The sequence below is a fragment of the Thamnophis sirtalis genome, unplaced genomic scaffold (genome assembly GCF_051295495.1).
Source record: "Thamnophis sirtalis isolate CommonGarterSnake01/CBP01778 unplaced genomic scaffold, rThaSir2_p1.2 scaffold_3, whole genome shotgun sequence".
NCBI classification, from domain to species: Eukaryota; Metazoa; Chordata; class Lepidosauria; order Squamata; family Natricidae; genus Thamnophis; species Thamnophis sirtalis.
In genome coordinates, this window is record NW_028261383.1 from 103280511 (window position 1) to 103294828 (window position 14318).

The window sequence follows — 14318 nt, forward strand, 5'->3', positions numbered from 1 at the left end:
AGGCCAGGTTTTAAAAAAATCCATCTGATTTAGAGATAAATATTGTAGTTTAAATGCTAAGGCTTGACAGTGATTTATTTTAGGCATCTTTTTTCCCACTGACTTTCTAACTCGCCTTATGATTTGCTTTTGTAGGAATTGTTCTTATTTTGTTTTTCCTCTGTCTTTTTAAAACCCTTTTTATCTTATCCATTTACAAATATTATAAATCATGCTGAAGTACTTAAAATAAAAAACACTGTATAAATACTTTTAATAATTAATGAAAACACTCCACATGTTTATTCTTTTCCTCCAATCTGATAATTTTTTAGAGGTAGGGGGCATATATAAACAATACTTTTGGAAGCTGCATCCCATCCAGAGGTTGTGAATCTCTAGCTCAAATAGTGAATAAAATGCAAAAGTGATGTGGTAATAGAAAAAAAAATATCACCAGCTTTGCTTTAAAGCCAAAAGAATGTGATGCCTGGGCAAATGTTTTGGTATATTTTGATAGATTTAATCATTTGAGTGCAGGCAGTCCCAATTGTGTTTTCATTCTTATTTCAAAAATATGAATTCCTTCATGTGTTTTTTTTTTTTGCCTTCTTTGCTTTTGCATTCTAGATCAACATTTTCAGTGTTCTCTCTTGCACAATCCCAAGTTTATAGAGGAAAGGTCAACAGCGTGTGTCCCCTCTGACTTAGATCCCATCAGTATAGTGGAAAAAGCTACAGCGTTTTGCTCTAATATGTATTGCTTTTGACTTCTTTCTATGGAGCTGGGTTTATTATTTGTTAGAGTCATTTTTTTTAGAGTCATTTATTAAAATTTATAGGCCGCCCTTTTCCCTGAGGGGACTCAGGGCGGCTTACAATCACAAGGGAGGGGGGTGCAGTATCAAAAAACAAAACAAAATGTGAACAAAGAAAAGTAATAAAACACAACTTTCGTTCAGCAATCAAACACTCGGGCGGGTGAATTGGGAACCTATCCCCAGGCCTGCTGGGAGAGCCAGATCTTGAGGGCTGCGCGGAAGGTCTGGATGGTGGTGAGGGTACGGATCTCAACGGGGAGATCGTTCCACAGGGTCGGAGCTGCAACAGAAAAGGCTCTCCTCCGTGTGGTCGCCAGTCGGCATTGACTGGCAGATGGGATTCGGAGGAGGCCCAGTCTGTGCGATCTAATTGGTCGAAGGGAGGTAATCGGCAGATTTAATGCATCTTTTATTTTCTTGGCCATTAGCCCAGTGCATTTCAAGTTCTTTGCAATTTTGCTTTAAAACATTTTAAAACCTTCTTGATAATTTGGAGGGTCATTGAATATGATTATGAGCTGAACAAGGGCCATGACTTTGATTAGAAAGAAATATGATATCAGGGTAACAAAAGAACAAATGATAAATAGTGTAAGGACTACAGGGTGAGGCAGGAATCGATGCTGCTCAGTGAAACAGAACCTTTGTGTATTTATAGAACAGGTAGATTATAATCTTCAAGCTGGAAAAAAGAGTGTCAAAGGTTACTGGCCTGAAAAGGCAGATGTAAGATTTAAAATTTAGGGTTGACAGAATGATATATTGTGTGATTTTATTTCCCATATCAGGCAGATCTTCTCCTTATAAGTGACTTCTTTCTTCACTGAAATAATGGACCTAAACTAGCAGCACCAAAGCATTGGAGTTTTTGCTGTTAGTTAGGTATGAATGCAGAGGCATGTTTTAACCCAATTCCATAATGTTTGGCAGCATACAATATTAAAAGCAGTTTGAGATACTGTAACAGTGAAGAACGATAAACTATTTTAAGAAAGATCTTCAAAAGCCAAGTTTTGTGTGATAGTTAAGGTGTTGAATAAGAGAAGAAAAACCCAGATTCTGGTCTATCCTCAATGGCAGAAACTCATTAAGGGACTTTGAGTCAATCACTCTCGATCAACTCAACCTAATATTGGAGGATTTTGGGTGGAGGAGGAAGGAAACGGGATGGTGACAGAAAGGGCATCTAGCCAGTAAACACTCAGCTCAGTGGTGGGTTCTGGATCCCGTTCCAACTGGTACAATTGGAACGGGCCCAGCGGTGTCCATATGGTTGCGTGCAATGCACGCATGTATCTTAGCGCCTCCACGACACTCCAGCTGCTCAGCGGAGCGTCGCACAGGTGCTGTATGTGCTGTGTTTGCACGCGGAAGTGCCGAAGACTTAAAAAACCAGTAAGGAGCTGGGGTGGGCAGGTGGGCCCTCCGGAGCACCATACCGGAACAGTATCCAATGCTCCAGGCAGGCTCCGGTACACCCGTACCAGGGTGTACCGCCTGCAACCCACCACTGACTCATATCCATTCAGTTGCCCAGACTCTACCCCTCAAGAGATTATGGGGTCATTAAAAGATGATGTTAATGTTGATGATGAGGGAAATGGGAGGGTGGAGTGCTCTAAAGAAAGGTATCATATAAATCTAATAAATAATTAACAATTGTGATATAACTTTTCCAGAGTTAATACAATATATCACCATCAGCTAACTAACATTAGTTCCTTCTATCCACAGAAATTCCTGGGTGTCCTGGAATGGTTGAAAGTTGAATGGACAAAGAACTCCTCACCCTTTGCAACTTGCAGAAGCTTGTGAAGAGACGAGTTCAAGTTCAGCCGTATTTCTGTAAGGATGGGAGAACTACACATTCCTTCAAAGAAGGACAAAGGAATGGGCAGATGGAGTAAGCTCCAGATTGTGAAACATGAGGAATCTGCAGGGAATGAATCACTCTGGGACCCAACTAGGAGAAACCAAATTCATCGTGTGAAAGTACTGCTTGAGATTGGATTGGGGAAACCTTCATAGTGCAATAATGAAAACATTTTCATGGAGCTCAGTCATATGAGTTTTCAGAAGCCGGGGAAGAGTTAAAACAATCTTTCACAACCCCACAGGAAATCTCAAGGAACTGAAAGCTTGGGAAGATGCTTTTCTGTTCTGCGCCCCCCTCCGTCTGGTAATGAACGCAGACACAGGCTTAGCTGTTTGCCACTCTTTATTCACAACAATTATAATCATGTTGGCTGAAAGCCCAGACACGACTCACTGGCAAGACGTTGGCAGCAACTCAGACTCCAACAGATACAGGAACACAAGGCAGACCAGACAAGGAGTTCTCCAGATTACTACGAACGGTTGTGTCCTGCAAAAGGACTCCTCCCAAAGTCTCTTCTTATATACTGTCTTGGGAGGGGCCAAGCCACAACCACCTGGGCTTGACTATGTCTTATGAGTCTGTCTCTGTAACTGCTGCCTCTGTTTCCCTGCCCTTCGTTGCCTGGCGTCAGGGACAAATTCCCTTTGATCTTCCCCACTGCTCCATGCCTCAGGCGCCTCCTGGTGGCCAACCAGCCTTTCTGGTCCCTGCTCTGAGTCTGAACCCTGCCCAGGGTCCTCCACATCTTCCATAGCAGACTCATAGGGGTCCTCACTATCGGAGTCCATCGGCAGCTCCAATGGCTCCTGCTGGGCCACAACACTTTCCTATATTATTCTTAGTCTATTAATAAAAAGGACACACAACAGCAGGTGGATTGTTAGGATTGGAACCAGATCTCAGTGTAGCCCATGATAATCACAAGTTTAGGAAAACAAAAAATAGCTCTGGAACTCATAAAAAGGGAAGCACTATTAAAATGGGTTTACAATGCATTTTCAAACTAGTTTCTATTCTTGCAAATCTTTAGAGAGCCAAGTCGTACCGCATAGTTTCAAAAACATTACTCAACTTTTATTAACTTTTTAAATAACTTTTACTCAGCATTTACAGAATCACTTTCCCATCAGTTTTCAGTGTCAAAGACATCTGTCCACTTTGCATTAAAGAATAACTGAAAAAGGACATGGTTGAAAGACACTCCTCTCTCTTTCTATATGTATAAATTTTATCTCTTTCTCATATCTTTGTTTCTACTTTTAAAAAACCAAACAATCTCTCTCTCTCTCTCTCTCTCTCTTTCTCTCTCTCTCCCTCCCTCCCTCCCTCCCCACTCTCCTATATCTCTCATATCTATCTATCTCCTCTCCTCACCCCTTGCTTCCTTTCTCCCCTCCCCTTCCTGATGGGAAGGGACTGAATTCTTCTTTGGGATATTGAGAAATCTAGACTTTTCTGCTTGACTTGTGGCAGCTCATGAATTTCCAAATCACTTTAAAAAGGGGAACAGACTTAATATAAAGTGGAGTAAAACAGTGGATCACCAGAGAAATTAGTGAAAAGTAAAAATTGATTAGTGGAAAGACCTCAAAGCAAAAGAGAACCTTCAAAACTCTGATTTTCTAATAAGCCTTCATTAGCTATACATTAAGAATTTTGAGATGTAAAACATTTGAGCCTTGAAAGTAATACTCAGCTTTAAAAATGCAGAAGAAAAGGTTCTTACTCTTGATTATTTGACATTTGTCCGATGAAATGACAATAAGGAACTCACTGTCAGTCCTTCCCCTGCCAGCCAGCTCAACATTGTGCAGTTGATCAGTAAAATAGGCAGCAAGGACTTCCTATTTCTCCCCAACTTCCCCTTTTGCAACTGAGAGCCACATGCCACTCATTGGCCATGAGTGGCTTATCTGTGACTTTTAAAAAATGCCTGATGCTCTTCTATGAATGAGTCAAGTTTATGGACGTAGTTTCCCATCTCTTCTACATGGATTTCATGTTCAATGTTGTTGTGCAGAATTCTTCACCTCTTCTGATTTAAGAGAAGGAATTCCTGTCCTGTAAACTCCGAGAAAGTTATCCGTCTGCACAGAAGCTTTGGTTGACCAGTGATTGTATTGTAGTTTGCACTCAAGGATAGTATGCACATGTGAACCTATATGTATGATCTGCTTTAGATCCTGCACCTTTAAGTATCAAGTAAGAAGAGGGAATGGAAAAATTGGACTCTGCCTGGCTTTCTTTCTTTTTTCTTTTTTTGCTGTGAAGTTGAGATACAATGGGCTTCCATCAGTGCTGCTCTCCAGTTGTGAAATGTATTTATTTATTTATTAGCTGATTGTATTGTAAGAACAACTTGCAAAGTTTGTCTGGCTTCTTAGGGTTCCTCTCTAAGGAGAGACAATGATGAAACCCAAGTAAGTCATTGGCTCAACCAAAATAAAAAGGAATTTATTGCATGGTGATGTCCAGAATCTACTGAGATCTATCCAGGTCTACCAGCTACTGTTTTCTTTTTGTTCTATAGATCTAGAAACACATTCAGGGGAGAACTTAATGAAAGATACTGATAACTAATATCCTGTTGGTTCTTTTTCCCCTTACTGCTCCATTAGTGATGCCAAGTAGTGATGCCATCTTCACTTGACTATTAACTTTTCTGCCAATTAATCCACACACTGGACTATATTCCTGTATGTGGAGTTTATAATACATGTGATTATGCTGATCAGGAGGTGACATAATAATCATCTCTCCACCCCGACCCCTGTGACATTTTTCCAACTTTAAGCATGCAATTTGGCAGGAGACGGGAAAGCAACAAATTTTCCCACTCTCTCCCAGTAATTTTCTTGTAGACCCCCGAGAAATCAGCAACATGTAATTTAGTTGGGACATAGTGAAAGCCCAAATCACCTTCTTAACCCATGCCTGCTGCAGATGGAGGAAAGTGAGAGTTTTCCTCCACTCCTAAGAATTTAGTTGCAAATAAGAAGCAGCTTGTTGTGGTTTAGAGCATTTCATTCAAGGACAGGATGCACAAAAGCTTTCAAGCTTTTTCCTGATGCCGAAGTTTTGATACATGCTTGATTTATAAATAACTGTGGCTTTTTAAAAATAAGAAAAAACCACTAAGTTTTCCTATTTAATGGAACTCTTGCATCATATTTAAATTGACTTTGGATATTTCTCTTGCAGAGAAAAGGTTGACTAAACACATCTTCTTAGAAATACTTGAATGTTTGCTTGTGGTGTGAACTAAGAAACAACAACAGGTTAAATGAAGAGCAACTCTGACCAAAGATATTATTAAAGAATCTTAATAATTACACATGTATCATGGCTATTACAGGCTATAATAAGAAACTAAACTAAAGAGGTTTTCTTTTATTATTTCATCACCAGATCTGCAAAAACATATCACACATACCAATAAACATTTTAGACATTTAGACAATAGATTAGTGAACTTTAGAAATTAAGTCTTGATTTCACCTTCTAGTAATAGTGGTTTGATGTGTTGATTAGACAGCATTTCTTGGAATCTAAGTTTAAGATGAATCCATGTCCTTGAAAATCAGGATCGCTAATTACACTGTTGTTCCTGTCTTTTCAAACCATCTGTTTTTAAGATATCCATGCCTTGCATGGGCTGAGGAAAGTTTTTATTTTTATCTAGAAAATTTAAATCCCCAGATATTTTATACAGTATTGTCACATTGTCAACAGGCTAACAACCTCTTAAAGGTCACAGGCATTTCTTTGGAATCCTGGAAAGATTTGGCGTTTGATGCTCTTGGTGCATAATCTACATCAAAGTGTAGGATAAGGCATTATCGGTAGTTTTGGAACAAGTTTTGAGTGAATATTTATTGCTTTAGAATAAGGTGACCAGATTTTCAGATTGGTAAAGAGGGACACCATTGACCCGGGGGGGGGGGCTTGATTAAAAATTTTATATTTTGTCAAACATGACCCCAGGACACTGAAACCATCATAAATACGAATCTGTTGCCAAACATCAAAATTTTGATCACGTGACCATGAGGATGCTGCAATGGTCGCTAAGTGTGAAAATGGTCACTAGGTGTGAAAAATGGTCATCAGTCACTTTTTTCAATGTCATTGTAACTTTGGTCACTAAATGAACTGTTTGAAAGTTAAGGCTAGCTTGCATTATAATGCCTTATGCTAGCTTACATTTTCAAGAGAGAGAAGCTAAACTCCTTGTTAGAATTGAAATAGAAATGAATAGAGTAGAGTAAAATAGAATAGAATAGTTTATTAACCAAGTGTGATTGGACACACAAGGATCCTTGCTGCACCAAGCTCAGAAAGCAGCGATCCCAACATCTCCCCCACACCTTCTCTTTCTGGAAGAGGAGGTAGGGTGGGGGATCCTTGCTCACCAAGCTCAGAAAACCTCCTCTTTCTCCCTCTCGTTCTCTTTTTGGGGGGAAGGAGGAGAAAGCATAAAAAGGAGAAAGAGGGAGAAATGGCTGCAGGGAGAGCGGTGCCTGAGAGAAGCGGGCAAAAGAAAAAAGAAAAACCTTCTGACGGCTGAGCCGCTTGGCCCGGGACTGAGCCTCCTCCTCGCCACGCTGCCAGAAAACCATCGCTCTCCCTGCAGAAAAACGGTGTGCGTCGGTGCGTGCACGCACAGGAGGGGAGGAAGCTTTGCCCCTCATCGGGCGCTGCGAGCGAGCCGAGCGGAGAGAGGGAAACCACTGCCCTCTAAAGGCCACATCAGGAACGACACTTCAGAGAAATAAAAACTTTTTTTTAACGGTGTCCTTTTTAAAATTGTTTTCTTTCTTTTGGAAAATCGGGACTTTTTGAACACGCTGTGGGACACAGGACAAATTATTAAAAATCATGACTGTCCCGCCAAAAGCGGGACATCTGGTCATCTTACTTTAGAAGGAACTTTGTTTAACTGGGATGGGACTCCGTTCCAACATCACTTACCTACATTAATCTCAAACAGTAATGGAAGGGGCACAAAACAACAACAAAGTCTTTTTGTCTTTTCAAAATCACAGACCTCTCATAAAATTTCCAGAACCATCAAGTCACAGTTCATGCTTTACAAGTGAGAAGCCATATATCTGCAATGCTGGTGGTTATATCTGCAAGTGTAACCATTGTTTAGCTTCTTTTCCGTTAAAACTATACAAGTAGGCATTCAAACAGCCCTTTTTTAAATTAGTAGCAATTGCTGATGTTCTCTGAAGAACATTACAGCTCTGCTACTTCTCATGAATTCCAATGTACTTTGACAATAACTATTATTAGCTATGCATTAGTCTCCTATTAACAATGCACATGAAAATGTAATACATGATTATCACTGAAATGGTGACTTTTTTCTGAAACACACACAAAATATATAAAAAAGATGTCACAACATACATAAAATAATATGCCCAAGTATAGAGTAGCTTGTCGTAAGCAAACTAAGTAGTCTAAGAGCTGCTGCCAAAAACTACATGCTTTGAAATTCCTGTAAAAGGGTTCTTGAATTTCAGTTTTGCACAAATGCAAATAGCCTACAAAATACCTACACTTCTGCAATGCAAAAACCCAGGCATATAAGTACAGTATATCCTCTATCATACATTGGGAAGATGAATGCATGAGAACATGGAGTTCACCCAGGGTGGAATAGGGAAATCAAGTTTCCAGTTGTTTCATGGGCTGTTGTCATCCTTGGCAAGAATACAAGTTGTGCATAGGAGGGAATCACTTGTTAAAGAATAGCAAAGAGTCAGGCAAGTGACTCACAATGACCAGGATCAGCAGTAGTTATTTCAGTGGTCTAAAAGTATGAAAATATGAAAACATGGGGCACATTTTGGAATCACATTGCCGAAATTGTAAACCTCAACTAAATGTTTTGCTGTCAGACTAGATGCTATACGTGTAAAAAAATATGAAGAATTGACAGCCTCAGTCCTAATTGCCATACCACCAAGCTGTTCCTAGCTAGTCTTTTGGCCCTTTCCTTACAATGCTCTTAGAACCTTTTACCAAAATGATGAACCTTTTGGCAACTTTGTTCAGCCAAATTAAGAACATCAGCAAACACATGAGAGATTGGTTTTGTCAAATTCAGCCAGCAACTGGCATACAATAGATGTTGATCAGTGCAGTGGCTGCCGTCATGCTCACCCTATTGGTGACTTCAGGGATGAAACAAAAGATTGGGCAGGAGAGCAAAGGTGAACGTCTTCCAAACGTCACTGTCATGTCATCTTCAGCAGGGAGACAGGGGTCAAAACTACACAGGAATCTGAGGTCACAAGTGCCTGTTGAAAACACGACAGTGAGCACTGCCAAATTTGGAGCCTGAATGCTCCACCCCACTTTTCCCAACCAAGATAAATATCTGCATTTGTAGATGTTGTAGGCTTCTAAGTAAAAAAAAAAAGCTTTGGTACCTTCTGTTATAGTTTGAAATAATGAGACCAGAAGGAGATTGATTTCCAAAACAGAAACTAAAGTTTCCTGATACATTTTCTGTCATAGAAATAATTTCCCATGAATCCCCAAAGTCAAAAGTCCAACACTTCTTCACAGGGCCTGGAAATAATTGTGGGTTTTAAGTTGCTTTAAACACATGACTACAATAAAACTGCCAGATTCACCCTTTCATGATTAGATGGACAAATGTAAAACATTGCTCTTTAAATGGTCTTGATGAGAGCATGTAAAATTAGTTTATGTATGTGGCTTTTCATCAGCTGACAAAGCCAACACTGCTTGCAGACATGCCATGCGTGTGTGGCTTTTTTTTTATTAATATACTTAATCTTTTCAAAAGAAAAACAGCTGGTATTTACATGCAGGAAATGTGCTCATTACTCATTACAGCCTCTTCTTGCCTGCTTGTTAGTTAGCTTAACTGCCTCTGTGCCTTTACATCTGCAATTGTTCACACAAGGGGTTTTTTTTTGGGGGGGGAGGAGAGGATACAGTCCAATGCTCCCCTCATTTCTAAACTTGTGTTTAGAATTAGCACAGCATTAAGAAATCAGGGGAAGGGGGGAGACCCTAAGATCTGCACTCTGAAACTTGCAAAGTTTTGAACAAGTGTAATTTAAACCAGGCATCTAATTATTTTACAAGCAAGCAAAGGGAATTAAGGAGTGTTATAGAGAATAGGGTTTTTTTCCCCTTTTCATTGTGGCTATATGATTACATCTTTAGTGTGCAAGCTTTTTGGAGAAGCACTTCAATGGTGACAATGCCATGCAGGGATTATCAGTCCTGGAAGTTCGGAAACGGAAGATGCTTCCAGTAGGATTAGTGGTAAAACTTCACTTTGGTGGCATTCCCAGGCAAAAATGAGGACCCAGATTGTTGGGGGCAATATGCTGACTCTCTGTAAACCGCTTAGAGAGGCCTGAAAGGCCTATGAAGCGGTATATAAGTCTACTGCTATTGCTATTGCTAAAAATGCATTTTCTGTGAGTATAATAAAAGACACTTTCCATGGGATGGGCAGCCATGTAAATTTGATTAATAAATAATAAATAAATAAAATAAATGAATAATACATGCACAGTGAATTGGTGAAAAGCCCTCAAAGCAAACATGGTGGAGTTCCAACCAGACTATCTCAACACTTTCAATTTAATACTATTGCTCTAAAAGACAGAGACAAAGAGTACAACTGTAATGGGAGTATCAAACACTATTGGGTATAATAAAAAGGTTTCAATGAAAGAAAGTAGTCACATGTACAAATGAAGTCTGAACAAAAAGCACAGAATGAAAGCATTCTAGTCTGATGGGTAAATTCAGTCTGGAGAAAGAAAGGCTTTTGAAAGATTTGAAAGGGAGATCACTCAAATTAGAAGGGGAGAGACATAATCCCTAGGAATAGTAATCTAAAAAGAAGAAGAAAAAGCAGATTTACAATGGTGGCCATAGGAACTCATTACTTTAATTGAAACAAATGACACATTTGCTCCATCTTGTGGCAAGCTCCGCCTCATTTGGAGGGGCACGTAATATTGTGATGCACATAGAAAAGGCCCAGGACTTGCATGGTGCCAGTTCCTCTAGCAGAAAGGACAAGAAATCAATTCCATGGCAAGACTAGAATTTCACTGTATTGAGATAGGCTATCATAGCAGAGTCTTGTGAGTTTGATTGGGTGGTGTCTCTCCCCCTTCTTATTTGTTTTTCTTTTTATGACCCTTTTATTGGGATGGTGTGGGAGCAATTGAATGAAGCTGAATGTTTACTGGCTGGATGCCTTTCCTGATGCCTATGTGGAGTTCACAGCAGATATTTTCTCTTTGCGTCCTGATAGAGAAACACCAGTCACTGCCTAGGATTGAACTCTCAACCTCCGAGTGTTAGGTGAGTGTTCTGACCCCCCCTTGACAGCTCATTAACAAACGCAGGCAGACAAACTTAAAAGGACTTCTGTCCTTATCAGTTTTCAGTTCAAACTGGATTTGAGCCCAGAAAATAACATAAACATAAATCTCCGATAAGAATTCAAACAACACTCTTACAAGCAATATGCACTTCTTCCGAAGTCTTCATGGATCAGTTTACAAGAAACACCAAAGCATTTATCCAAAAGTAACAGGCATAATCATGAGTAATAAGCAAGCAATATTATACCAGACACGGAACACACGAAGGAACGAAGGAACGTATATTGACTCCAGCAACTGGGGCATGGCAGCATCCGTTCTTTTATCTCCAAACTTGCCTCAAACCCGCCCCCAGCTGCATAATGAATCTTGATCCTGAAAAAGCTCTCAGTATAACTGCTGAGTCACAACAGGTGAGCCTCTTCATTTCTAGGTCAACATGTTGCTCATTTCTCTTTGTTCTTATAACCCAGTGAATAAAGAAGGTTTTTGCCTGAGCTGCTTTCACGTGCTACCATGCTAGGATTTCGATAATGTTTCAGTCTTTTCACTCTTTTCTTAGGATTCTTGCATCTTTCTGTTAATATCATCCATCTTACTCTATGCACTGTGATGCTGCAGTGCCACCATGTTCCCGTTGTCAGTCTGACCAACACCACCCCCTTAACCTATGTTGAAGATGCTGCTTAGTTGATTATTTTGAACTTAAGACACCCAGCTGAGCTTTAATTGCCATTGTATCTGAATATCTACCATAGTAAGATGCTAAGAAAAACTTCCTGTCGGGAAGCACATGGCTTGGCAGGGAGGAGGAGTCAAATGCAGAGTTAGCCTGGAATCACTATGCAACTGCAAAAGGGTTAGGAATGACCCTACTCCGGGCCAGTCCTAACCTTTACTTATCTAATTGTTCCCAAGAATGGCCTGCCAGACAGGGGTGACATTATATGCAGAACATAACAAAGTAATTAGCCTGAACTTTGCATTTGTGTTGTTCACCTCTGACACTTCCTTATGATAAGATCACTTCTAAAACTGAGAGCCCTTTTTCTCATTCCTCACTGTGGCTGTCTAGAAGAGACCGCAAGGTTGATTTCATATAAAACTATATGTTGAAAACTGACATGGTGTTTGTATTAGGAGAAACGATCACTAGTGTGGGACGTTGGCTATTTGAATTAGCCATATGTCATCATCAAAGACTGGTGCTTAACAATAAATGAAACATGGACAAGACCCATATTTAATTGAACTTTTTTCCTGAAATAAGCTCTCAAAAATAAGGGCTGGAAGTGAACCTTAATAATGAAATCAAGGAAGCAGTGATATGGCTTCTGAACAATTCCTTGTATCAAACTGCTTTGCTTTTTTCAGCACCCAGTCCACAAGTGGTAATAAAATAAACAGGATGATGGATCAGGAAGTTTCAGTAATATTATGGACAAGTAACACCCTTCCTTTTTCATCACACGGAATAGAAAACAAACATGCATGCTACCTCCGATGCAAATGGCATTATGCTCAAGATATTTTACTGCCAAACATTTGTAGTCTAAATATCACTTGCTATAAATTTCAGGAAATTTAAATTAGCAATTCCATTTCCTTCATGTATGTTTCCCTTATGAAGTTTGACTGCTGCTGACAAATGAGTATATTTCTAATACAAGATATATAAGAATGAATGCTTGAACAAGATTTGGTTTTGCAGGACATGTTTCAGGGAGTCCAGGGAACAGTCTTCTTCTAAAAATAACTTTTTCAAGTTTGAAATATGTTGGGTCTCTTGGTGAATATTGTTATGCTGGACATAATTATGTTGCTTTGCTCTTGCTGCTAGATTTAATTCAGATCTTTTGCTAGTGGAATTGAGAAAAAAAGTACAAAAGATGAACCACAAGTTATGTGATTTTATTATTTTAATCTATAGTATCTTTCTGGACTATGTGGAAGAATTTAACATTGGTAATTGTTTGTTGGACTACAGTTTTGTCTTAAGAAGGAATTGGAAGAGGAGAGTTGTTCATTGCAACTCTCATCAAAGGCAGAAATGAAGAGGACAACTAGTGTCATTTCTAAGCTTTGCCTTTATGAACTCCAGAACCACCCCAAAGTCATTATTAAATATTTTCTTTGTAGCTAGAAGGATCTTCCAGAAAGGGAAAAAAGAAACAAAGAAGGAATAAAAAGGGGAAAATACACAGGAGGTTAACAGAATAGCAGAGTGGATGAGTTCAGATTTAGGAATGGTTGGGTTCAGACATGAATTGATCCTGAAGTTTATATCAAATATGGCCTCACTGATCTTCATACCACTAAGCTGCTGACCAAGCATTCAGGAGAGAAAAATGGAATCCCCCAAATTCGATTTGTCTGGATATCTTATATTTAGAGAAGAAATGGCTGGTCAATAGGAAAGTTGAAACCTGACATGAGTGAATGCTTCAAGTAAAGCAAGATTAGTAGAAGTACAGAGCTGATATATTCGATTACTGAAGACAGGGATTTTGGTGCTCCTCCAGCTTCATAACCACCATTCCCAAAATTACAAACTCTAGCATATGACTCTTGCTGCAGCAGTAATGATGTGACTGCAGATTAGTTTTGGAAGATACAGGCCAGATTACACTTTCAACAACTCAACATTATCCATCAGTTCAGGTAAACATCTCATCCTGTCTAATGGTAGGACTGCCAGATGGATCTATATGGAAATCAAATCGTTTTGCTAAATTCCAAATAATCTGGATTTGAGATTGAAGTAGCAGTAATGTTTGCAGATGATACATGTTTATTGACAATGATGAAATCCCAAATAAACTGTCAGGCACTCTAGAATAACTTCCCATGTTATATGATTGGCCTGAATAATATTTTTAAGGGTTTTCAAATCACCAAGAGCAAAATGATAAATATTGGAATTAAAACAAGCAAAGAATCCTAGCAGCTTTACATATATGCTAATGAGGTTTCCAGGAAATAGATCTTTAGATCACAGCAAGAAGTTTCTGGGAAATGTAAGTGCAATTTGCTATACTACTAAAAAAAGAATGAGTTCTCTGCTAAGGATTATTAGGAAAATGATTGAAAATAGAATAGCAGATATGATACTGCCACCCATTGAATTTCTGCTGAACTCCCACTTTTAGAACACCGTATGTAGTTCTGTTGCTTTTTTTTCTAGAAAGCATTATGAAAAGGTAGAAAAATGCAGAAAATTAGAAGTTAATGAACAGTAACTTA

At 39.2% G+C, this 14318-nt stretch overlaps 1 protein-coding gene across 1 annotated transcript in view; it reads left to right on the forward strand.

Moving 5' to 3' along the window:
• The window catches only part of ADRB2 (adrenoceptor beta 2), a 72928-nt gene extending 69655 nt beyond the window's left edge, over nucleotides 1–3273 (forward strand). Inside the window, exon 2 of the mRNA XM_087709631.1 lies at nucleotides 2535–3273. Coding sequence (XP_087565757.1) covers nucleotides 2535–2569 — 35 coding nt within the window. The 3' untranslated portion in view covers nucleotides 2570–3273. The remainder of the gene's footprint in view (nucleotides 1–2534) is intronic.
• The last annotated feature ends 11045 nt before the right edge of the window (nucleotides 3274–14318 follow it).